General features: G+C 40.0%; 2 protein-coding genes across 4 annotated transcripts in view; one reads left to right on the top strand and one right to left on the bottom strand.

The window, feature by feature from the left end:
• Positions 1–6,381, bottom strand: part of map3k8 (mitogen-activated protein kinase kinase kinase 8) — a 9,107-nt gene extending 2,726 nt beyond the window's left edge. The window contains exons 1-5 of one of the 3 annotated variants that reach the window (XM_066664658.1): positions 6,342–6,381; positions 4,195–4,579; positions 3,735–3,905; positions 2,176–2,437; positions 1,249–1,355 (exon numbers count right to left, since the gene is read on the bottom strand). In XM_066664658.1, coding sequence (XP_066520755.1) covers positions 1,249–1,355; positions 2,176–2,437; positions 3,735–3,905; positions 4,195–4,515 — 861 coding nt within the window. In that variant the 5' untranslated portion in view covers positions 4,516–4,579; positions 6,342–6,381. Of the gene's footprint in view, positions 1–1,248; positions 1,356–2,175; positions 2,438–3,734; positions 3,906–4,194; positions 4,580–4,878; positions 4,985–5,231; positions 5,309–6,341 lie in introns of those variants that run through there. The other 2 variants (XM_066664656.1, XM_066664657.1) reach the window with 2 other exon arrangements.
• mtpap (mitochondrial poly(A) polymerase) lies at positions 5,765–25,572 on the top strand. The gene is made up of 9 exons (XM_066664655.1): positions 5,765–5,967; positions 7,159–7,325; positions 7,915–8,148; positions 8,527–8,751; positions 9,541–9,749; positions 22,321–22,547; positions 22,953–23,045; positions 23,427–23,500; positions 24,665–25,572. Exons 1-9 carry the CDS (start codon positions 5,826–5,828, stop codon positions 25,028–25,030), a joined length of 1,737 nt encoding a protein of 578 aa, XP_066520752.1. The 5' UTR covers positions 5,765–5,825; the 3' UTR covers positions 25,031–25,572.

Genomic DNA, 25,572 nt, shown 5'->3' with positions numbered 1-25,572 from the left:
CTACGGACCACCATATTATCCTTCTGGCACTTTTATTTTGTAATGCGTAGTGTGTGTTGTAATTTAATAAGTCAGTTTGGCAAACATTAATGCTTTGCATAAGGAAATGTTATGAATATTTAAGGGGATGTTTTTATAGCTGTTTATTTCCTCATGCTAACAAGAATACTGCAGAAGGTTTTGTAATTTACTGCTTTAGATGTAAAACATGTTCCACTGGGCAGCCGTAAGGCTCCTCTAAAATTGCCGACTCATTCTCAGCACAAAATAAAATGAAATTAAAATATCTTTGGTTGTGGGGCTGTAATGTAAACAAGAGCAACACTGTTTCATGGGGACTTTTAGAGGGTCTGTCAACAGAATTTAAAAACATCTGCTCACTGGACTTTCCAGTCTAGAAACTATGTCTCTCTCTTTCTCCCTGTGTGTGTGTGCCCCTCTCTCTCTCTCACTTTCTCTCTCTCTCTCTCACTGTGTGCCTCTCTCTCTCTCTGTGTTTGTGTGCCCCTCTCTCTCTCTTTCACTTACGCACATTCTCTCTCTCTCTCTGTGTGTGTGTGCGCCTCTCTCTCTCTCTCTGTGTGTGTGTTTGTGTGCCTCTCTCTCTCACTCACTCTCAGTGTCTTTTTGTACTTCTGGGATTTTCCCAGAAAGAGGTGCAATCCAAAGGAAAATGAAGTGAAGCACCAGGGATCTTTATTGGTTAATGACCTTTGGATTTCTTTAAAAAGTATGCTTAAGTTTATCTGTTGTCTTCCTCAGTTGGACACAATAATTACTAATCTACTAATGTTGTTGATCCCATCATAAATGGCCACAGCAACCTTACAGATTAGGTGTAGGATTTAAACAATAGGTTATAACAGAAATTCGTGGCTGCAAGTAGGAAGAGAGTGGGGAGGGGCATATTTGAAGCTCTAATGGATTGGCATAGGATAATCTTATCCTGTTTATGATTACAATTTTCTAAAATATATCCAAAAGCATAGAGTCAAGCTTTAAGAGTGTTTCTAATCTCAGGCCAGGCATTAACTCATCCCTAAACAGAAGCTTTCTCATTGCATTAAAAATATTTAATCTACAAATTAATTTGAAATAAAGAAATATGTCAACTCAGATATCATAGACTGACTATAGAGTTTAATAATGTTTACAACAAAAATAAATAAAGAAACAGACAAATAAATAATAGTAATAAAAAGAATAAGACATTTGCAAACTTAGATTATGTTTTTGACATGCACTCACCTCAGTTCCTCTGAGGTCTCTAGGAATATACACATCCTCTGTCATCTGCACGGTTAGGCCAAAATCTACCAGCACAGCTTTGGCAGACATCAGAACAATATTACTGGCTACAATGAGAGAAGGACAGAAAGAAGGAAGAGAGGTTTTTAAAGATTATACCTGTAATTTAGCCACCTGTGAAATGTGATCTTCAGGATATGTTATTGAGATTCTGGTCTGTTTTCTCAAACTGAAATAAAGATCTAAGTATGAAGTTGGTGGATGGACAGAGACCAAAATATCTAGAAACCTTGGTCCACTATTATTTAACTCATACTTAAAGACATGTATAGCCTAAATGTTAAGCCAAAGTCCGGCAGTATGTTAAATAGCCTCTCTCTGTTTGCATGCCTCCGACTGGAATTTCCAGACATCTGAAAGGTCATGATTTTTAGTTCTGCGTTTTGATTGGCCTTCAGGCTGACTAAATGGAAAATAAGTGGTGTGGAGCACAGCTCCCCTTGTCTTCACTGACTGCTGTCTGTGTTTCCGGGCCTTTCAAAAGGCAAGACACTTAAACCAGCCTGTGACCAAAAAAAAAAAAAGCACCACTTCCTCCTAATGCCCTAGATTTCAGTTCCTCTGAAGAGGCTGACTGCCCTTTACCAGACAAAGGTGTAATCTGATTTACCTGAAGACCATCATTTCCTTTTCAGTTTTTACGTTTGATGCTGTTTGTGGTTTACATGAGGTACAAACTGTTCTAGGAGAGTGTAAGAACTTTTAACCCTTGAATCTTAAATAAATGCAATGGCATTTTAGGGGTTGACAAACAAATATTCATAATAAAAATATTTTGTTCACTATAAATTTTAATTAAATATTACAAGTATTATACAACAAAAGAAAAACATCCAAAACTACAGTATCAATAAATCTCTGACTCACGTTTGATGTCATGGTGTATGATGTTGTGTGAGTGCAGGTACTCAAGTCCACGCAGAACCTGCTGGGTGACCCAGATGATCTCAAACTCTCTCATTGGGCCACAGCTCTCCAGCTTTTCCAAAACTGAGCCACCTTCTCCTGCCTCCATGAAAAGGTGCACGCTCTGCTCCCATAGCAATGCCCCATACAACTCTGCAATATTTTCATGTTGAAACCGTGCCTGGATTTCCACATCCGCTGGTTTGAAATGTTCCAAAGGGATCTGCACAAAGTTAAAGGTGTTTTTAGTAAGACATTTATTTATAAAACCCAATTTTTCCATTACACCATATATAGTTGAGGAGCCAAGATAAACTGTGTACCGAAGCCGTGTGGCTGATGCAGCTAATAACTAATGGAAGCTTATACACAATAACATTATGTGAACTTAATGCTTAAATCATTACAGTTCTCTTGGGCTTTTAAGAAATGAAAGCACAAGGGTTTGAGACACTGACATACTGCAATCTACAAAATTAAAATTTTATTTTTTTATGCTTTCTTCCTTTAATCAGGACGAATAGTTTGTGTCAGCCTGGCACTATAAAATCCAGTTATGTCCTGCTCAGAGCATGGCAATCTTGGCAAATGAACATGAGAGATTGCTGTAATAAATAGTCATAAAGTAAAAAACGCAGGAAAAATGTGGGGAGAGTCATGACATAAGTACTAACGGCATTAGTCAGCACCTTTCCAGCTTCTTACAAGATAACGAATGTTGGGGCACTCCCAAACACTTGGGAAAAACTAACAGCAGTTCCAGTATTAGACATTACATATATGAGAACAACAATCTGCAGTGGGTTTCATCTGAAGTTTTTTGTAATAAACATCAAGATTTAAATCTGTAAACTCTTTAAACTTTTTTTTCACAAAAAGTATGCTTTGTAATTGGGTTTGAATGCTCATTTGCTGCTTTGCATAGCATTTACCCTGGTTGCCCTCTTTGTATGACTGAAAAGTGGTCAAATCTGTGGTAAACTGTGGTAGGGTGTAAGACCAATCCCCCAAAGTGCATTTTAGGTCAGTCAGGTTCTTTCCTAGCACATGATCTTCCTCTTTTGAAAATATTCTCTCATTGCAGAATCAACAACAGTGAGAGCAGGTTGTTTCTCTACCACAGACACTTTTGTTTTTCTGTTCCTCAAGTGGCGAAGTGCCTTGTGATTTACACATGAGTATTTTAAACAATCAAGACACCAATTCTCTACTTCCCTGCAAACTTATATTGAACTGTAGTTTGAGCACCTTTGGATGATGTGCATAATTATAAATGGCATCACTGCTATTCTTGCGTGCAGTACCTTTGATCATATAATTATATTACCCATGTTAGAATTTGCCATAGCCTTCTATAATTAGCTGCAGTGAGCAAAAATTTTAATAACTCCCTCTAGACAAACAGGATGTACTGTTATAAACTGATGGGAAAGTGAGTCATGTCCCTGCCTGGAATACACAAATATTAAGAGTGGTAAGTCAGTGAACTGTAGCTGACATTCCTGAACTTTTGGACTCACCCGTTTGCATGCCATTCTCTTGCGTGTTTCATTGTCCTGTGCCAGGTGGACTTTTCCGAAGGAGCCTTTTGGAATGTGGCCTATGCCTGGTGCTTTGTAGGTCAGTCTCCAAGGAAACAGAAGCACATCCAAATCTATGCGATAACGTCCCTCCTTAATCACCATGTCTGTCTGCACAAGTACAACAGGGAAGTGCACATGACACAAAGGCCAGGAGACAAATCAATTGACACTAATGCAAAAATGCTCGACCGCAGTCACACTCGTGTGTGCCAAGAAACTCTTTTCCTGTAAATACACACTGTTTTATAACAGACAAAGAACAAATAGTATTTATGAAACTCAAAATCAGACTAAATCATAAGATCTTGTTCATTCACAATAGGGCCCATGCTTGAGATTACATTAGCAAGTGAACAATCATCCAGAATAACCAGAATTTTTACAAATCTGGGCTCACCTTGTTCAGCAGAACTCCAATTTCTTTCTGTAGGTCTTTTAGTGTGGACGGTGGTGAGTTGGAGACCATGTTTACGAAGGCTAGCAAGTCAGACACACCCCCGTACCGGACCTTTCCACAATTCTGCATGTGTGAAACCAAGTCCTCTGAAGTCTCCTCATTTTCATCCATTTCGTCCTGTGACAGACACTCTTCGAACAGCACCCCTGATTCCTCCTCCTCTCTCTCAGAGTACAGGTGCTCCACCGCTTGGAGGATGTCTCCAATGTTCATGTGAGCCAGAAGAAGTTCTATTCCAACATTGTCATTCTTGAAATCCATTTTGGATTATGAGTCTACCTTGAAGTCTGGAACAGAGTGCTTCACTTAGACTTACATGTCACGCCTAAAAAAAAAACATGAATGTTCAGTTCAAAGAAAGCTGTTTCTCAGGGATTAATCTGCTGAAACATTTTATTGTTTGCTTTTCACATGAGGGGACTTTTTCAAGAGGAAGGGAAGCCTCTACTGAGCTGCCCCCTCATATTCAAATCATCTGAACTAACGGCTCACAGAAGTTGAACCAAACAGAAATGCTTCTAAAGGACGCTGCTAAAAATGTCTGAAGGAGTAATTAACACAATAATGTTGCTCTTTTATAATATTCTAAAATATGTTTGTAGTATATTCATCTAGAGTAATTACCACACAAAATGCCTGGACACAGCATAAACAACACCTGCTGAAAGTCAAGTCGGAAACTGGCTTCGTTTTCAAAATTCTACCTTCTATTCTTTCAAAACGCAAACACGTTTAACCATTTAAGGTGCAACGGCCATTTCAAAATAAAAGTCGCGCTTCGTGTTGCGAGTGGTGTTATTGAAATATTTGGTTAAAGATATTTTTAATACGACGTCAATGCAACAAACAGATTAGCGCTATAATTTATAAGAGACTTATAGGATTATTTATTTATAATTCTCAGTGATAACAGTCTAACTGCAAATAGACACCAACTTGCGACGAGAGTACAGCTAAAAACATTAATTTCTACATACCTTCATAGAAGAGTAGAGCTGATGTGTTCGAGCTGCGTGTGTGTGAAGTTGTGACGAACTCAGCTAGTGTTTGCTTCTCCCTTCTCTCCTCCCTCCCTCCCTCTCTCTCTCTCTCTCTCTCTCTCTCTCTCTCTCTCTCTCTCTCCAGCAGCATGACCTCCCTCCTGCGTCATCATCTGCGCTTTCGTTTTTCTTTTCGGTGGCGTTCTCTTTCTCAGAGACCGAGCTCTTTTTCCACTTCCTCCCATTGTGTCAAGTGAAGAATAAAATAATGAAGTTTATTTTTTTAAGTGATATGCATTTTCTGCACGTCAGAATGTATTTGTTTCGGTTGAAAATATGAGAAAACGTCAAATAAACGTAAACAAATATATTATGGTAGATTGATAAATGTATAGGTTCATACAACGGTGATTAGTTGTGTATATGTGACGAAACCAGACGATAAACGCTGTCTAAAATGCGCTAAATTTGGATTTTAATGTTGATCGAAAATATAATGTCTGAAAGGAAATTTTGAAACTCCAAATACAAAGTTGGCCCTACGCGGCTTCCGTTGCTGAGGAGGGTGCATGCGCTCATTAGAGTGTAGCAATGGCGGCGTGCTTCAGCGTGTGTAGGTTCCAGAGGAGGCTGGTTAAACTCTCCTCAAACTCAGAGTTCCCGGCTCAGATAAGGTTCACGAGGAGCCGCTTCACTACTAAAGCTCAGACCGTCAACAAGGCGCTTCCAGTCGGTACGTTACCGTTGTACCGAGTCTTTACTGAAGATAGATAGCTGATGTTATGGGTCACGGAGAGAACCCTTACAGATATGTCTCCCTTTCACACTTCGCTCACCTTCTGTAGCCACTTTAACTGGGACGTGCAATGTACTAATTAGGCAGTCGATGTCATGCCCGAGCACGTCTTTGAACCTGCTATTTTTGAAAGACAGTCTGAAACCGGTGAATTCTTACGTCCTCCAAACTTGCGTGGGGCTTACAGGACCACTTTTAAGGCAAGGGGAGTTTAGATTTAGAAATAACGAATAAGTATGTCATTTTGATGACTTTCAAGACTTTCTTTACCTTCACCCGGCTCATTTTGTACTTATCTCAATGCCACTTACCTGCAGCTTGAAATCACCCCCCCTAGTTCAGGGGTGTCAAACCAAATTCATTGAGGGCTGGTGTGGGTGCAGGTTTTCTTTCCAACCAGGCAGAAGCAACATCTCATTCCACCTGTTTTTAATCAATGAATCTAATCAATATCTTAATAATTCAATCAATAATCTTGACATTCAGTAGTGTGGGGCTTCTGCTTCCTTGAAAGGAAAACCTGCACCCACACTGGCCCTTTGAGGATTTGGTTTGACACCCCTGCTCCAAGGGTTTGTGATGTCATGATACTGACTGCTTAATTCTTACATGATGCATCGTCAAGAGACTTTCAACTTACTTGCAAAAAAGGCTACAACGCTCATGGCCCCTATTATACACCTATGCATTTTTTAAAGTATATTATCTGAACAATGTATTGGAAATAGAAGCTGTGTAGCTGATGTGCTGGTGTTTTTTTGGTTAACACGTTACATTCTCTTTTTTCTGGTTTGCTTACGCTGCTTAAGTTTACTCTAATAATTTTGCACAATCATATCAAATAGCAAACCAAGCGAACTGTTTTGTTTGTTTGTACGTCATCCACTGTTAAACACTTAAGCGATGTAATTCATACAAGTGAAAAAAAAACTGTGTTAAAGACAGTGTCCTCTTAGCTATCTGTACCTTCCTCAAACAACTTAAGCTTTCAATACAGACGAGCTTAAAATCTGTACACCAAGTTTTATTATTATTGTAAGACCTTTCACTACATTGGTCATGAAATCATGACTTCAACCCCAAAGCATTTTTCATTTTTGTTAATGTCTATTTTTATTTCATGTTTAGCTGCAACTGATATAAAGGAGTCTTTTTCGACAATTCAAGAAGAAAGACGAGAACGGGCCGAAAGGTCTGTTCTGATCAGCTGCCCTCCAAAGATCAATGAGAAGAAGTTTCTAGATTATATCTCTAAATATGGGAACATACAGAACTATTTCTTCTACCAGACCTATGTAAGTGTATGCTGGATGTTTTTCTGTCTTAAGTATGCTTTTGTAAGCTATGTGAAAATTATCACCAAACTTTCCTGTCCAGCTAAATTAACTGGCAGGGGCCAGTTTTCTTTTTTTTTTTTTTTTTTTTTGCTTTGGTATCAGTTTAATTTTTTTCAGCCTCAGTTTTACAATGATTAATATGAAAAAGGTTGATATATTTATTAGTTGGGACTGTGCAGAATTTGTTCTTAATGTTTTTACAGGAAAGTAAATAAATGCAGTGTGGTCAGTGACCTTTGCTCAGTGCTATATAAGTGTACGATAATCTACAAATGCACCAGAATTCCCCCCCCCCAACTCTTTACCCTCTGGTCTCTTATTCACAAGACAGAGAATTAGGGGAAAAAACCCTTTTCCGTCACTTAGATTCTAATTTTGATATTTCATTATTCTAAATTTCCACCTTGTCTGAGTGTTAGCGTTTTGTGATTTTTCATTTTGGGGACTTTTTCATATTTTGGGCTTTTTTAGATTGAGGTTTTTTTATGACAAACCTTGCCAAATTGAAAACCCACTTATGATAATCATTTAACCTGTGATTCTTCAGGGCATATATTCTGTGGTGGAGTTCTCCAGCAGGGAGAGCATTGCAGCACTGAAGGAAAACTGTACGATACCTAGTGTCCAGCACGAAGCCCCTGTACCATTCAAATCTCGTCTAGTCTCATTAAAATGGACTGGGGCAGGCAGTCATTCAGATGGTCCAACTGCACTGAAGTACCAAGAGCAATCCCCCATTCCGCTCAATGTGCTGATCCAGCAGCTTTCCAAGCAGGAAAGTGTAAGTTACTTTTGACAATCAGGAAAACTAATTTTGGAATTAACTTTATATTGAGTACAAAAGGCATCAGCTAACAGCGCTCCATGTTGCATTCAGTTAAATATTATAATTGAAAACAATCATTTTTGTATTGTATTAAATACTATCAGTAAAGATATATATTAACGTATCATCACTATCTTATTACAAACATGTTTCTCGCAAAATAGAAACTTAACAGGAAACTTGGAATGGAAGGCAAATAAATTTATATATATAATATGTATGTGTACATACAAACACACACAAATTATACATTATATAGCTCTCCTAATGGTGTACATGCTGATTTGTCTCAAATTTCCAACTATTGTCTTCACTCTCTCCATATGTTCCCAGATAGATCAGCAGTTGCAGTGTCTAACAGAGGCCTATCAGCTCACAGAGGAAAACATCGGCCTTCGCTTTTTGGTGTGCTCCCTTCTTAGAGATATTGCTGCTGCTTATTTTCCAGACTCTGTAATAAGGCCTTTTGGGTCGTCTGTGAACACTTTTGGTAGGCTGGGCTGTGACCTGGACATGTTCCTTGACTTGGATAGTGTCAGTGGTCAGAACCAGAAGAAGGTCAGTATCTGGGATGATTTGAAATGGGTACTTTCATTTATTTTCTGTGTTGAACAAAGGCCAGATGTTGCACACTCAATTCTGTTTTATTTTTGCTGTAACATAACAGTGGCTTCAGAATTGTGGAATCTATTTTAAGTTTTGCAAGCTCTTAACACCCCTGAACCATCTTTAAATTTATATCTGATGGTTGGAGAAGCAGGCTTGGGACATGTTTTATATCAAACTGTGATATTAATTTTAAGAAACAAGTTACACAAGGGGCGGCACGGTGGCGCAGCAGGTAGCATTCACACCTGGAGGTTGTGGGTTCAAGTCCTGCTCCGGGTGACAGTCTGTGAGGAGTTTGGTGTGCTGTCCACGTGGGTTGCCTCCCACAGTCCAAAAACACACGCTGGTAGGTGGATAGGTGACTCAAAAGTATCTGTAGGTGTGAGTGATTGTTCGAGTGTGTGTCACCCTGTGAAGGACTGGCGCCCCCTCCAGTGTGTGTTCCTGCCTTGCGCTCAGTGATTCCGGGTAGGCTCCAGACCCACTCTAACCCTGAACTAGATAAGTGGTTAAAGACAATGAATGAATGAAGGAAGTTACACAAGGTTAGCTGTAATATGATTATTTATAGTAATTTGAGTAAATGCGCCAGCAGGTTCTTCAGGCAGGGATGTGTCCTGCTGTCGAGCTTTTCCATAAAGTGTTGTTGGATGTTTACAATACAATTTGTTGTAGAATAGAATATTTAAAAAAGCAGTGGCTGGACATAAAGATTTATTTTGTTTTTTAAAATGACAGGGCTCTGGGCTCTCTCTTGAGTATCAGGTGAAGAAGGGGGCATCTGAGAGGAATGTCACTCAAAGTATCCTCTCAGTCATTGGTGAGTGTGTGGATCAGTTCAGTCCAGGCTGTGTTGGGGTCCAGAAAATCCTCAATGCTCGATGCCCCCTCGTTCGATTCTCACACCAGCCATCTGGATTTCAGTGTGATCTCACAGCAAATAACAGGTAAAATGACTGTGATACTGTAATAGATCTGATGAGTCTTATGTTGCATTTAGCTTTAAAGTAGATATTTTCCAGCCTCTTGTCTTGAATTTTGTAATCACTAGTGAACGACACTGGTCTATCAAATCTGTTACATCATCAGTTCATTTAACTCTTACTGAGTAAAAAAATCTGTATCAAAATGGAAAGATGAAGATTAGCTTTAGGGTAACTCTGATTTCTACACTCCTAGACCATGATTTATGAGCATTTTATGAATAAATTCTAACATTTTACATTAAAATGTATGCTGTTTTGGAATGGGATGTTAGTCATTGTGGCATCTTTGAATTCCTGACTGAAAACTATTTTGTGTAGTAATTTTAACATGATAATGATTGTGCTCTGAGGCTGAATTGGGCAAAAGGGCAATGATGTGGAATCATTTCATTTACTAAGTTTATCAACTATGCAAATATGAATCATCCTAAAATTGTGCAGTTAATTATGTTTTGTGGCTTTCTGCCTCGTGGAAGGGTTGGCAAGCATCTTCCTTTGAGACCCCACTTCTGTGATGAACTGAATCTATTTAACAGCCTTGTAACTAATAATTTCCATTTGGAGTGTAATTGGTGGCTAGTCATAGCAGTACCTCTTTTTGCGGTGTTTGTGGTCTACACTGGCTTCAAATGAGAAGTATTTTTGTATCTTGAAAAGGTAATTTACACACACATGCCTCTTTTCTCTCACTGTATGAAAGCAGCACAGTATTTGAATAAGAAAAAAATAAAAACGACTCCACTGCTCCTGAAATATACTTTCCTAGTTTACTAATGATTTTCCAATTGAAATTAAAATCATGTCTTTAACATGGCATAAATAGTGACTGTGTACTGCTTGAATTTGGTATCATAAGTTCCCTTCCCAAAATTATAAACTGTTTAAACAAATAAATAGAGTGGAATTTGAGTTCCTAACTTGTGTTTATTGATAGTAAGAAAACATGTTATTTCTTACTAATTGAAGGAATAAGGTTTAAAAGACCCCCCCTCCCCCCCTAACGGTATTCGGAAACTCTAATAGTAAACTCTAATAATAAAACTCTTGCCTGTGACGTAGATGGTGGACAACAACTCTAGAAGCTGCACTTAATTTAATGCAAAATGACGAAGGGTGTTTTTGGCTGCAATAGTTCATTTTTCACTAAATTTGTCAACTTTAAACGGGCACTTTGGAAAGGACCATCCGCTCACTCCGTTATCTGTAGCTCATTTCACTGAAGTCAAGCCAGCCTCCACTTGGAAAAGCTTGGTCAAGCCAGCCCCCACTTAGATTTGGTGGAACGTCGTATTCTGAACATTACGGTAATAGCGTGCAGAGGAACAAATTTCTAAATAAAAGCCAAAAGTCAATGACAGGAAATGTATGTAATAATAAATAATTTTCTAAACAAATAATAAATGGATAAACAACAAATATTTGCTATTTTGTGGAAATGATGAAGATTTTAGGACATGACTCTCAAGTCACTCTGATGTGCCATTTATAAAAAAGGCCCTTTGTGTAGTCCTATGTCTTTAAATTTATTTCCAAATTTAAATAATTATTAAAAAGAAACCTTTAGTTTGCACAGAACAATTACACTTCATAATCATAGTACAACACCTGATTATGTCACTCAATTAATATAAAGTCATTCTGATGTGTCATTTCAAAATAAAGGCCCTTTGAATTGTCCCATTTCTGTAAATTAATTTCCAAATTTAAATAATTATTAAAAGGAAACCTTTAGTTTGCACAGAACAATTTCACTTCATAATCATAGTACCACATCTGATTATGTCACTCACTGAATATCAAGTCATTCTGATGTGTCATTTCAAAATAAAGGCCCTTTGAATTGTCCCATTTCTGTAAATTTATTTCCAAATTTAAATAATTATTAAAAAGAAACCTTTAGTTTGCACAGAACAATTTCACTTCATAATCATAGTACCACACCTGATTATGTCACTCACTTCATATGAAGTCATTCTGATGTGTCATTTCAAAATAAAAGCCCATTGAATTGTCCAATTTCTGTACATTTATTTCCAAATTTAAATAATTATTAAAAGGAAACCTTTAGTTTGCACAGAACAATTTCACTTCATAATCATAGTACCACACCTGATTATGTCACTCACTTCATATGAAGTCATTCTGATGTGTCATTTCAAAATAAAAGCTCTTTGAATTGTCCCATTTCTGTAAATTTAATTCCAAAATTTAGATCATTATTAAAAAGAAACCTTTAGTTTGCACAGAACAAATTCACTTCATAATCATAGTACCACACCTGATTATGTCACTCACTTCATATGAAGTCATTCTGATGTGTCATTTCAAAATAAAAGCCCATTGAATTGTCCCATATCTGTAAATTTAATTCCACATTTAAATAATTATTAAAAGGAAACCTTTAGTTTGCACAGAACAATTTCACTTCATAGTCATAGTACAACACCTGATTATGTCACTCATGTAATATGAAGTCATTCTGATGTGTCATTTCAAAATAAAGGCCCTTTGAATTGTCCCATTTCTGTAAATTAATTTCCAAATTTAGATAATTATTAAAAAGAAACCTTTAGTTTGCACAGAACAATTTCACTTCATAGTCATAGTACAACACCTGATTATGTCACTCATGTAATATGAAGTCATTCTGATGTGTCATTTCAAAATAAAGGCCCTTTGAATTGTCCCATTTCTGTAAATTAATTTCCAAATTTAAATAATTATTAAAAAGAAACCTTTAGTTTGCACAGAACAATTTCACTTCATAATCATAGTACCACACCTGATTATGTCACTCATGTAATATGAAGTCATTCTGATGTGTCATTTCAAAATAAAGGCCCTTTGAATTGTCCCATTTCTGTAAATTTATTTCCAAATTTAAATAATTATTAAAAGGAAACCTTTAGTTTGCACAGAACAATTTCACTTCATAATCATAGTACCACACCTGATTATGTCACTCATGTAATATGAAGTCATTCTGATGTGTCATTTCAGAATAAAGGCCATTTGAATTGTCCCATTTCTGTAAATTTAATTCCAAATTTATATCATTATTAAATGTGAACCATTAGTTTGCACAGAACAATTTCACTTCATAATCATAGTACCACACCTGATTATGTCACTCACTGAATATGAAGTCATTCTGGTGTGCCATTTTAAAAAAGAACTATTGTAAATGATCACATTTCAGCTATATTCACTCCGGATGTTGGAATTGTTATTAAAAGGAATCCTCCAGTTTGCACACACCACTTTCACTTTATAATGAAAGTACACCCCCTAAATATATGTCTCTCACTTAATATCAAGTCATTCTTGTGTGCCATTTCAGATTAGGACCACTTTAATCAATCAGATTTAAATTATATTCACTGTAGATGTTGAGATTGTTAATAAAAGGAATCCTCCAGTTTGTAAACACTACTTTCACTTCATAATGATAGTACAGCACATGCAAGCATCAATCATTTAATGTCATACTATTGTAGTGTGTCTAATTTGTTCATCCACTCATTACATCCAGATCACATTACTGATATAATGCACGACGCGGTTCCTCAGCGCCTTCAAGAGTAGTCGACTCATGTACCGAGTGATTACTCCAGTGTGAATCGAAGGAACTGGCGTTAGAAGCGTGCTGGAGTCACTCCCTCGCTGGTGGATTACCCCTTCAGGTCCGGGGAATTTTTTTTGGGGGGGTTAAGGGTGGGGGCTGTTAGCCTCCGACTTCAGGACAAGGGAAGTGAGGCTAACAGGGGCGCACCTCTGGGGGATCCATGGTTAAAGAAATCCCTCAAGAGTTCGCCCATCAGACCCCCTAAACCCTTAACAGTTCCAGTACAGGACGTCGTTGCAGGGCCCCCTGCCTCCGTGGACGTTGTCGCAGGGCCCCCTGCCTCCGTGGACGTTGTCGCAGGGCCCCCTGCCTCCGTGGACGTTGTCGCAGGGCCCCCTGCCTCCGTGGACGTTGTCGCAGGGCCCCCTGCCTCCGTGGACGTCGTCGCAGGGCCCCCTGCCTCCGTGGACGTCGTCGCAGGGCCCCCTGCCTCCGTGGACGTCGTCGCAGGGCCTCCTGCCTCCGTGGACGTCGTCGCAGGGCCTCCTGTCTCTGTGGACGTCGTCGCAGGGCCTCTCGTCTCCGTGGACGTCGTCGCAGGGCCCTCTGCTCCCAAGGATGTCGCTGCACTCCCTCCTGATCTCCAGGAGAAGCTTGCAAGCCTCTTGGCACGTCTGGAGGTCTCCGTGAAGGCGGCACCCGCCGCTCCTGTCTCCGTGAAGGCGGCACCAGCCGCTCCTGTCTCTGTGAAGGCGGCACCAGCCGCTCCTGTCTCCGTGAAGGTGGCACCAGCCGCTCCTGGACCCGTGACTGTGGCTCCGGCCGCTTCTGCACCCGTGACTGTGGCTCTGGTCGCTTCAGGTCGTGTCCCCATAACTGTGCCCAGGCTGGTTCCTCAGACTTCCCCTCAGACATTTGCCAGTCCTGGGCATCCCCCAGTTGTTTTGATTCCCATGTCTGTTCCTGTCCTGGTTCCTGTCTTAGTCCTCGTCCCTGTACCTGTGTCTGCCTTTGTCTCTGTTCCCGTCCCTGTCACTGTGTTCGTGTCAGTCCCGGTAAACGTCCTGGTCCCTGTTCCCCTGCCAAGTCTTATCCAGTCCCCTGTTAATCCAGTCCAGTCCACATTTCAGTCTTATGTCTTATCACCTGTCTCTTCACCTGTCTTGTCTTCAGTCCAGTCTCCATTTCAACCCTCTGTCCTGTCTCAAGTCCAGTCTCCTGTCCATTCCCAACACCCAGTCCCGTCACCTGTCCTGCCTCATGTCCAGTCCCCGTATACATCCAGTGTTCAATCAAATGTCCTGTCCCCTGTTCAGTCACTTGTCTTGTCTCCCTTCCAGTCCACTGTCCTGTCCCCTGCTCCTGTCCAATCTTCTGTCTCTGGTTCTGTCCTGTCCTCAGTTATGTCCCCTGTCTCGTCACCAGTCTCTACTCCTGTCCAGTCCCATTACCCAGTTCTGCCACATGTTCTGTCTCCATTCCAGTCCCCTGTCCTGTCACCTGCCCATGTCCAGTCTTCTGTCCCTAAACCTGTTCAGTCACCTGCTTCTGTCTCCAGTTCCTAGTCTCGTCCAATCCCCGTTCCCATCCATTGTCCTATCCAATGTCAAGCACCCTGTCCAGTGTCCTGCTCCGGTCCAGTCTCATGTGTCCTGTCTAGTCCTTTCCAGTCTCAAGTCCTGTCTCCTTTTCCCTTTTTTCAGTCACCCGTTCAGTCCCGTCTGCTCTCCAGTTTTGTCTCCAGTCCGTCCCCCTCTTCATTCCAGTATTTCATCACCCGTCTCTAGTTCTGTCTTGTCCCGTTTCTGTCCTCTGTCTTGTCCCAAGTCTCTTCTCCTGTAGCCTCCCTTTGTCAGCCTCCTGTCCTGTCCTGTGTCCAGTCTCCTATATCCGGTCCGGTCATGTCCCCAGCTCCTGTGTCTGTTCTGTTGTGTCTGTTGTCCTTGTCTCCGCCCATGTCCCGCCTTTGTTCCGCCTCCTTGTCCGCTGTCCTCGTTATCTGTCTCAGGTGTGTCTCGTTTGTATGTAGTATTTAAGTTCCCTTGTGTCACTTCCTGTTATCGGTCATTTGTTTTGCTCTTTCCCAGTCAAGTCATGTCGTTTCGTTTTGTGTTGTTAACTTCCTAGTCAAGACGTTTCGTTTAGTTTCCCAGTCATGTTGTTTCTTCCTTTTTCATAGTCATATGGTGTTGTTTCTCTCCCACTTCAAGTCAGGTTGTTTTTGTTTCCTAGTCGTTTCATTTTGATTCCAAAGTCATGTCGGTTTGTGTAATTCTCATTTGTAGTCATGTCATTTTGTTTTTCTCCCCAAGCCTTGTCATTTCTTTCCTCTAAGTATCGTTGTTTCGCCTCCAGTGTATCTGTGTCTTGTTTCTTAGTTTGGTCTGTCTCTGTTGTTTTCCTCAATTCATTTCATATGTCTAGTTGTTTCCGTAGTTGCCAGTCTTTGTTTTGTTGTATCTTTTGTTTCATTAAAATTACTGTGTTTTAGCAAGTGCGTCTGCCTCCGTCAGTCTGCCCCGCTAATCGTGACATTCACTGAGTGACGCCATAGGAGAAGTACTATTGGTTCCATGAAGAACCATCTTTCGGAATATTTTAAATGTGTAAAAAAGCCACAGTCACGGGTGGAGAAGCGGCCGGAGCCACAGTCACGGGTGCAGAAGCGGCCGGAGCCACAGTCACGGGTCCAGGAGCGGCTGGTGCCACCTTCACGGAGACAGGAGCGGCTGGTGCCGCCTTCACAGAGACAGGAGCGGCTGGTGCCACCTTCACGGAGACAGGAGCGGCGGGTGCCGCCTTCACGGAGACCTCCAGACGTGCCAAGAGGCTTGCAAGCTTCTCCTGGAGATCAGGAGGGAGTGCAGCGACATCCTTGGGAGCAGAGGGCCCTGCGACGACGTCCACGGAGACGAGAGGCCCTGCGACGACGTCCACAGAGACAGGAGGCCCTGCGACGACGTCCACGGAGGCAGGAGGCCCTGCGACGACGTCCACGGAGGCAGGGGGCCCTGCGACGACGTCCACGGAGGCAGGGGGCCCTGCGACGACGTCCACGGAGGCAGGGGGCCCTGCGACGACGTCCACGGAGGCAGGGGACCCTGCGACGACGTCCACGGAGGCAGGGGGCCCTGCGACGACGTCCACGGAGGCAGGGGGCCCTGCGACGACGTCCACGGAGGCAGGGGGCCCTGCGACGACGTCCACGGAGGCAGGGGGCCCTGCGACGACGTCCACGGAGGCAGGGGGCCCTGCGACGACGTCCACGGAGGCAGGGGGCCCTGCGACGACGTCCACGGAGGCAGGGGGCCCTGCGACGACGTCCACGGAGGCAGGGGGCCCTGCGACGACGTCCACGGAGGCAGGGGGCCCTGCGACGACGTCCACGGAGGCAGGGGGCCCTGCGACGACGTCCACGGAGGCAGGGGGCCCTGCGACGACGTCCTGTACTGGAACTGTTAAGGGTTTAGGGGGTCTGATGGGCGAACTCTTGAGGGATTTCTTTAACCATGGATCCCCCAGAGGTGCGCCCCTGTTAGCCTCACTTCCCTTGTCCTGAAGTCGGAGGCTAACAGCCCCCACCCTTAACCCCCCCAAAAAAAATTCCCCGGACCTGAAGGGGTAATCCACCAGCGAGGGAGTGACCCCAGCACGCTTCTAACGCCAGTTCCTTCGATTCACACTGGAGTAATCACTCGGTACATGAGTCGACTACTCTTGAAGGCGCTGAGGAACCGCGTCGTGCATTATATCAGTAATGTGATCTGGATGTAATGAGTGGATGAACAAATTAGACACACTACAATAGTATGACATTAAATGATTGATGCTTGCATGTGCTGTACTATCATTATGAAGTGAAAGTAGTGTTTACAAACTGGAGGATTCCTTTTATTAACAATCTCAACATCTACAGTGAATATAATTTAAATCTGATTGATTACAGTGGTCCTAATCTGAAATGGCACACAAGAATGACTTGATATTAAGTGAGAGACATATATTTAGGGGGTGTACTTTCATTATAAAGTGAAAGTGGTGTGTGCAAACTGGAGGATTCCTTTTAATAACAATTCCAACATCCGGAGTGAATATAGCTGAAATGTGATCATTTACAATAGTTCTTTTTTAAAATGGCACACCAGAATGACTTCATATTCAGTGAGTGACATAATCAGGTGTGGTACTATGATTATGAAGTGAAATTGTTCTGTGCAAACTAATGGTTCACATTTAATAATGATATAAATTTGGAATTAAATTTACAGAAATGGGACAATTCAAATGGCCTTTATTCTGAAATGACACATCAGAATGACTTCATATTACATGAGTGACATAATCAGGTGTGGTACTATGATTATGAAGTGAAATTGTTCTGTGCAAACTAAAGGTTTCTTTTTAATAATTATTTAAATTTGGAATTAAATTTACAGAAATGGGACAATTCAAATGGCCTTTATTTTGAAATGACACATCAGAATGACTTCATATTACATGAGTGACATAATCAGGTGTTGTACTATGATTATGAAGTGAAATTGTTCTGTGCAAACTAAAGGTTTCCTTTTAATAATTATTTAAATTTGAAATTAATTTTACAGACATGGGACAATTCAAAGGGCCTTTATTTTGGAATGATACATCAGAATGACTTCATATTAAGTGAGTGACATAATCAGGTGTGGTACTATGATTATGAAGTGAAATTGTTCTGTGCAAACTAAAGGTTTCCTTTTAATAATTATTTAAATGTGGAATTAAATTTACAGATATGGGACAATTCAATGGGCTTTTATTTTGAAATGACACATCAGAATGACTTCATATGAAGTGAGTGACATAATCAGGTGTGGTACTATGATTATGAAGTGAAGTTGTTCTGTGCAAACTAAAGATTTCTTTTTAATAATTATTTACATTTGAAATTAAATTTACAGAAATGGGACAATTCAAAGAGCTTTTATTTTGAAATGACACATCAGAATGACTTTATATTTAATGAGTGACATAATCAGGTGTGGTACTATGATTATGAAGTGAAATTGTTCTGTGCAATCTAAAGGTTTCTTTTTAATAATGATCTAAATTTTGGAATTAAATTTACAGAAATGGGACAATTCAAAGAGCTTTTATTTTGAAATGACACATCAGAATGACTTCATATGAAGTGAGTGATATAATCAGGTGTGGTACTATGATTATGAAGTGAAATTGTTCTGTGCAAACTAAAGGTTTCCTTTTAATAATTATTTAAATTTGGAAATAAATTTACAGAAATGGGACAATTCAAAGGGCCTTTATTTTGAAATGACACATCAGAATGACTTCATATTACATGAGTGACATAATCAGGTGTGGTACTATGATTATGAAGTGAAATTGTTCTGTGCAAACTAAAGGTTTCTTTTTAATAATTATTTAAATTTGGAAATTAATTTACAGAAATGGGACAATTCAAAGGGCCTTTATTTTGAAATGACACATCAGAATGACTTCATATTACATGAGTGACATAATCAGGTGTTGTACTATGACTATGAAGTGAAATTGTTCTGTGCAATCTAAAGGTTTCTTTTTAATAATGATCTAAATTTTGGAATTAATTTTACAGAAATGGGACAATTCAAAGAGCTTTTATTTTGAAATGACACATCAGAATGACTTCATACGAAGTGAGTGACATAATCAGGTGTGGTACTATGATTATGAAGTGAAATTGTTCTGTGCAAACTAAAGGTTTCCTTTTAATAATTATTTAAATGTGGAATTAAATTTACAGATATGGGACAATTCAATGGGCTTTTATTTTGAAATGACACATCAGAATGACTTCATATGAAGTAAGTGACATAATCAGGTGTGGTACTATGATTATGAAGTGAAGTTGTTCTGTGCAAACTAAAAGTTTCTTTTTAATAATGATCTAAATTTTGGAATTAAATTTACAGAAATGGGACAATTCAAAGGGCCTTTATTTTGAAATGACACATCAGAATGACTTTATATTAATTGAGTGACATAATCAGGTGTTGTACTATGATTATGAAGTGTAATTGTTCTGTGCAAACTAAAGGTTTCTTTTTAATAATTATTTAAATTTGGAAATAAATTTACAGACATAGGACTACACAAAGGGCCTTTTTTATAAATGGCACATCAGAGTGACTTGAGAGTCATGTCCTAAAATCTTCATCATTTCCACAAAATAGCAAATATTTGTTGTTTATCCATTTATTATTTGTTTAGAAAATTATTTATTATTACATACATTTCCTGTCATTGACTTTTGGCTTTTATTTAGAAATTTGTTCCTCTGTACGCTATTACCGTAATGTTCAGAATACGACGTTCCACCAAATCTAAGTGGGGGCTGGCTTGACCAAGCTTTTCCAAGTGGAGGCTGGCTTGACTTCAGTCTCATTTCACTGGCGCTTTTCCAACAATATGTAAGGAAACCAACGAAAGGTGTTTAAGAGCCTCTGTAACATGGAGGTAAACAGGGTAAGGACACTCACTTCGCCTGTTTTAGTTGGTGTTAGTTAACGTTAGCTTGACTTGCTAAACTCGGTGGCTCAGATTATACTCGGCTTCGTAGCTGCATTACGGAGGTTTATAGTGTCGGATGAATTCGAGTTCGACTTCAATCACATTTACAAGAATAACGGTACCTCTAAATTTGAGTTTAGCTTATTGCTAGGCTATTGTCATGAATAATGTTGGTTATTTAGCTAGATACTGTCATAACAGTCGGTCATAACGGTGTTTTACCACGGCGTTGTTCAGCTGTTGTCCACCAGTGACGTCACACGGTTGCGTTCAAGTATTTCCGTAGCGAGCTCGGGTTTTTCTGTCAATTTAATAAAATTCAGTTTTAAAGCAAATTAAGCTGCTATTTTCATTTTAATTCATAGTTATATATGTCAGTAACTAAAATAATGTGAAATATATATGGAGGTACATTAAGTGGTGCTTAGCCTTTAAAACTACACAAAACATGTAAATCGCATAGCCATAATAAAATATTTTTTTGCATTAATATTTTCAGAGTTTCAAAATATAACATCACTTTTCACACAAGTAATGTACATAAAGATCAGGAGGAAAGAGAAGTAGGAGTCTATGTAAAGAAAATACAGTTGTGAGCCACACTGAAACTGAGCTGACACACCAGAGACTAAAAAAGCCATGGAGTGACAATTCACTTTCCTTCTCTCTGCTCTCAGTGCTCATCATTCTTGAGAAGACTTCCTTAGAACACTATAATAATGTATTTGAGAACAAATGTGGACAAAGGACAAGTTTTGTGTATCCCCAAATTTCACTTCCACAATTAATCACTGACATTTAGAATATGGCTGGAGCACGTACAGCTGTTAACGCACACAGAGGCACTCCTGATGCCTTCCACTTGACTATGAAACCACAGGGAGATTCCCAGCACTTTCAACAAAACTCTAGACTATCGGGTAAAAAACTAACTGCTCTGAATGCAGTGGAAACCCTAACATTACTTTGATACCAAATTCTTCAGAATACGAGAAACATTTTTCCATAACAGACAGTGTTTTAAAGAATGGACTCATTTTTGGGACGAATATTTGAAAAGTTTTTTCGTTCTTTCAGAGAAACCTTTAGTCCCTCTAGTTGTGTTCTCTCATATATATTAAATCTGCTTAGAGCTAGAGTTCGAGTTTCTAAATCTTTAACAGGCCCTGCTATTGCTATGATATAATTATGGGATTTCATAAAGACAGAGAACATATTTGGTTTTATATTAGAAACTGTACTTTATAAAGGTCTGCCAGTGAGCTTCAGCTTTCAGCTACTGTGCTTTTTGTATTGAGACTTTTCCTTTAAGCAAAAATTGTGAGTTTATAATAGGATTTTTCTAAAGCACTACCCTGTTGACTAAGAAATGCAGATATGAGTAAACGGTCTATTTAAAGTACATTGGTTTTGCAGTTTTTTTGTTTTTTTTTCCCCTCACACTAATTTTTTTAGAATTTTTCATTGGCTTATTGCTGCCCTCTTGTGGACAATATGTGAATATGACCACAAGGTTTAGAAGAAGAAGAGATACCTTATTAATCCTCTTGGGGAAATTTGATTGTCTTCATTTTTCCTATTCATTGTAGTGAACACACAAACACATGCTAGTGATCTATATCCTTCTATCCATCTATCTAAACATCTATCCATCTGTTCGACACACAAAAACACCCAGAGCAGTGGACTGGTAGCCATAGTGCCCAGGGAGCAGTTTGAGGTTAGACTGGTTTCCAACACGGCTGGGGAATTAGTGTATCACACATCATCTGAATTTCATAAGGGTGTTTTTTAAAACACAATCCTGAACATTGCCTTTAATGTGATGGATGCCCCCCGTTAGTTAATCTGAATGAACAAAAAACGTTAGATTTGTTCACATCGCTAATCATTTGTTCTGTTTCTTAGCCTTTTCTAACTCTAGGCTCCCGCATTTATCTCTAGATAACAGGTTTACTCTAAACAATTTTAATTTTAAGAGATGTCCAACTGTTTGGGGGGCCTACTCAACATTCAACATGATATAGCACTAGTTACAGCTAATGTCTGCTTGCATTGTATCAGAAATCGAGTGTGATTGTGGGAATTTATTTTATTTCTATTTGATTTGATATTTTTTTTAGTACACATTTTCACTCTTCAATAATGAACTGCCAATCACCAGCCCACTGCAGAGCACTTCCTCTCATTAAGTATTAACCCAAGGACCATTAGAGGGTGCATCATGTCCTGGTTAAGAAACCTTTAAAGCTTTTTAATGTGTTCTTATGTAAAATATTCTGTGCACTACATTTTAAGTATTTTCTTTTTCTACGTGTATTTTTTTGTAATGTAATTTTATATTATTTTGATCTCAGAATAATACATACTGCATATATATATTTTTTTAGCATTCTATGTTATGTGTTTTCTGAACAGAGTTGCAATGAAGAGCTCAGAGCTGTTGTTTGTGTACGGCTCATTGGATGCTCGAGTACGGTATCTGGTGTTTACAGTGCGATGCTGGGCCCGTGTGCATGGCATCACCAGCAGCATCCCTGGAGCCTGGATCACCAACTTCTCTCTCTCAGCTCTGGTGCTCTTCTTTCTTCAGCAGAGGACTCCTGCAGTGTTGCCTACTCTAGACCAACTCAGAGACCTGGCAGGTATTTACTTTATCTATCTATGACTTTCAAGCACTGAAGGAGAATCAATGGAGAATTTTTTTTTTTGATCCTTTCTTTCCTTCTTCCTTATCAAAGCTCACATCAGACAATCCCCATTCATGAACGATCCAGCCTTGCTCTAGTAAAGCCAATGATCCAAATAAAATCATTATCTAGTGTTCTCTCTCTCTCTCTCTCTCTCTCTCTCTCTCTCTCTCTCTCGCTCTCTCTCTCTCGCTCTTGCTCGTTCTTTCTCTCACACTCACTTTCACAAAGGCACGGGGTTACTGGAGTGAACCTCAGTGAGGGGTATTAAATCGAGTTATGATGTACAACCTGTCTCTCTTTACAAGGCCACACTATATATAAGCACCACAGCCTCACGTGTGTGTGATCTTTCCCTAGGCCCGTCAGATAAGTGTGTTATTGAGGGGAACGATTGCACAATTGTCAGTGACCTCAGCAAGATTAAACTACAGGGAAACACAGACACACTAGGTAAGCACCTTTTATCAGAAAACCATAAGATTTCAGCCTTTGCTGTGGATAAAGCACCATAATGACAATTTCTTCGCCAAGAGAGTTTCAGCTATAAATTGTAGAACAAAAAAAATCTGTATTTGTGTCTGTGGCGAATGTAATCCTGTCTTGTCTAATGGTTTTTACTGATATATGTTAGAACTGAACCCAGTTCTCATCCCCCCAGGGGAAGGGGGGGGGGTGGACTGGAATTACCCAGTATGCAATGCGAAACATTTAAATAAACATCTAAGATATACCTTCCATTAATATTCATTTTCCTATTACACGAATAATCAAATGCCATTATTTGGTGCATACTTAATATAAAGGTCATGAACTTTGCATTTGCGTCCACAGAGAACCTGCTGCAAGAGTTTTTTGAGTTTTATGGCAGTTTTGCCTTCAACAGAAACTCCATTAACATCAGGAAGGTGAGTTACACACTTTCAATGAGCTACATTCCATGTTCATTTGGAGAAAAAAACATAAGATGTGTTAAATTTAAAAGCTTGGCTTTGTGTACGTATCACAAAGTGATACGTTCACGAATCACAACTTGTTTCGGAAGATCCAGAACATTTTTCTAATTAAGAGGATTAATCACTCCAGTGTGTGGTCAGAAACCAGAATCAGAACCAAAGTGTGGGGATTTACTGCATGTATTTCCGTTATATAATACGCTGAGGTGGAAATTACCTAGTTAAAGTACACAGGAAACAGTTTGCGCACAGACCCAGAATACATTTAAGATGGATATGAGTGTGGCTCAGGGATAAATCTTCTCAAGCTCTGTGTAATGGCACATTTCCCTGCCCACAGCCACTGAACCCTCTGTTCCTTCTACACACAAACACACACACACAGACACAGACACTTACTTCAAGGTTCAGCACTCATTTTGCCATGGCGGTGCTGATGTATTGGGGGACTTTTGCTGTAAATGTCAGCCTTGGCCTCTAGCTGTACCTCTTCTGGGGAAGCTATCATCTGTCCTGAGGCCATTTGTCATTTTTTTTATTCTTCTGTCCATCACATATCCTCACAACGAAGATGAGCCGTCGTCTTCTACGCTCTCAGCTGGACTGGTAGATTTTTACATATATAATGTTTCAGCACAAAAAAGTCTTACTTGGAGAAATGAGAAATCAAAATTCAACAGTTATTCCTTCTGGACACAGATATAGTGTGAGAAATTAATCTGACATCAAGGTCAACAGTGTGCTTTAACAGCCAGTGTAGTTCTCTAAGGCTCTCGCTTCTCTGCAGACTGCAAGCAATAAAATGCAAACGTTCAGCTAAGAATAATTCCTTAATAAAAGCATTTCATTCAGAAAACTGTTGTCACATGGTTTATCCATTCAGTTACACATGCTTCCATTTCTGACTGTTAACCTTTCCAGACTTCACCTTGGATCTACTGACATTAATTTTTTTTTTCATTAAAATGTGTCAACTCAGTATGATTTGTTTGACATGCTTTATTGAGTTTTCTTAGTCCCAGATCTTTCATAAGTCGTATCACCTTCTTCTCAGCCTTTGAACACTTGATTACATGTGACTGTACCAGTTTGTCTTTGTCTCCTTTTTTTTCCCAGGGAAAAGAGCAGAACAAACCTGAGGCGGCTGCTCTGCACATCCAGAATCCGTTTGAGCTCAGTCTCAATGTCAGCAAAAACGTTAACGCTACACAGCTGGAGCGGTTTGTGGCACTCTGTCGAGAGAGCGCCTGGCTGCTCCAGCAGGAGCAGGTGATTAAACGCAGTGCTACTCGGACTGCTGACCAAATCCCACCATGGGGACTGGCTGCCCTCCTCTTGCCTTCGGTTGCTGAGGCAGCAGGGGTGAAAGGTCGCAAGAAGAGAAAACGTGAGCCCGCGAGTGAAAGGATAAAGACTTTGCTGCAATCCCTGAAGAGTGGCCGCGGAGGAGGAGGTGAGAACAGTGGCAACCACTGCCACTAGAGGGCGATGTTCATCTTGATTTTGAAGCAGTCTACTGGAAGCCTTGGGGAGCATATCAAAATTCTCTCAGCAGTGAATTGTTTACATGCCTGGAGAAGATACAGTTACGGTTCTATTGTAAAAGGTGAAACTGAGTGGGGATGTGATAAGTCCAATCTGATGCCGAGGAGAGGCTTTTTCACCCTTACACTGTAGCTGGCTTGTAAAGGCCCAACAAGTCATGTCTGTGTTCACCTTTAAGAACAGTACAACGCCACGTTCACAAACAATTCAACATGTACCACCCGCACACCATTTCTAAATGAAATGTTAATGGTAAATTTAGGTTCCTCTACACCGGATGTCTGAGCGCCTGTTGTTTCTGTTCGGCAGTCTAGAGACTTCTGATATAAAGATGTGTCAATCAGACATTGGTGGTTCCAGAGCCATATACAGCTTGAGTGATTTTGTGATCTTTGAGGATATGAACTTCTCTGATCTTCAAAGGTAAGCGTGTATAGGGAACATCTACCTTTTAATGCTCATGCATGAACAAACAATGA

The sequence above is a fragment of the Hoplias malabaricus genome, chromosome 3 (genome assembly GCF_029633855.1).
Source record: "Hoplias malabaricus isolate fHopMal1 chromosome 3, fHopMal1.hap1, whole genome shotgun sequence".
Lineage (NCBI taxonomy): Eukaryota > Metazoa > Chordata > Actinopteri > Characiformes > Erythrinidae > Hoplias > Hoplias malabaricus.
The sequence above is the reverse complement of the archived record's forward strand: the minus strand, read 5'-3'. Positions and strand labels throughout refer to the sequence as shown.

What these genes read in the sequence shown, in the direction of transcription:
- mtpap (XM_066664655.1), top strand. Translation starts at nt 5,826, where the DNA reads ATGGCGGCGTGCTTCAGCGTGTGTAGGTTCCAGAGGAGGCTGGTTAAA. An exon ending in ATTTCTTCTACCAGACCTAT is followed by an intron (nt 7,326 to 7,914) that starts GTAAGTGTATGC and finishes GTGATTCTTCAG; the next exon opens with GGCATATATTCTGTGGTGGA. An exon ending in GGGAAACACAGACACACTAG is followed by an intron (nt 23,046 to 23,426) that starts GTAAGCACCTTT and finishes TTGCGTCCACAG; the next exon opens with AGAACCTGCTGCAAGAGTTT.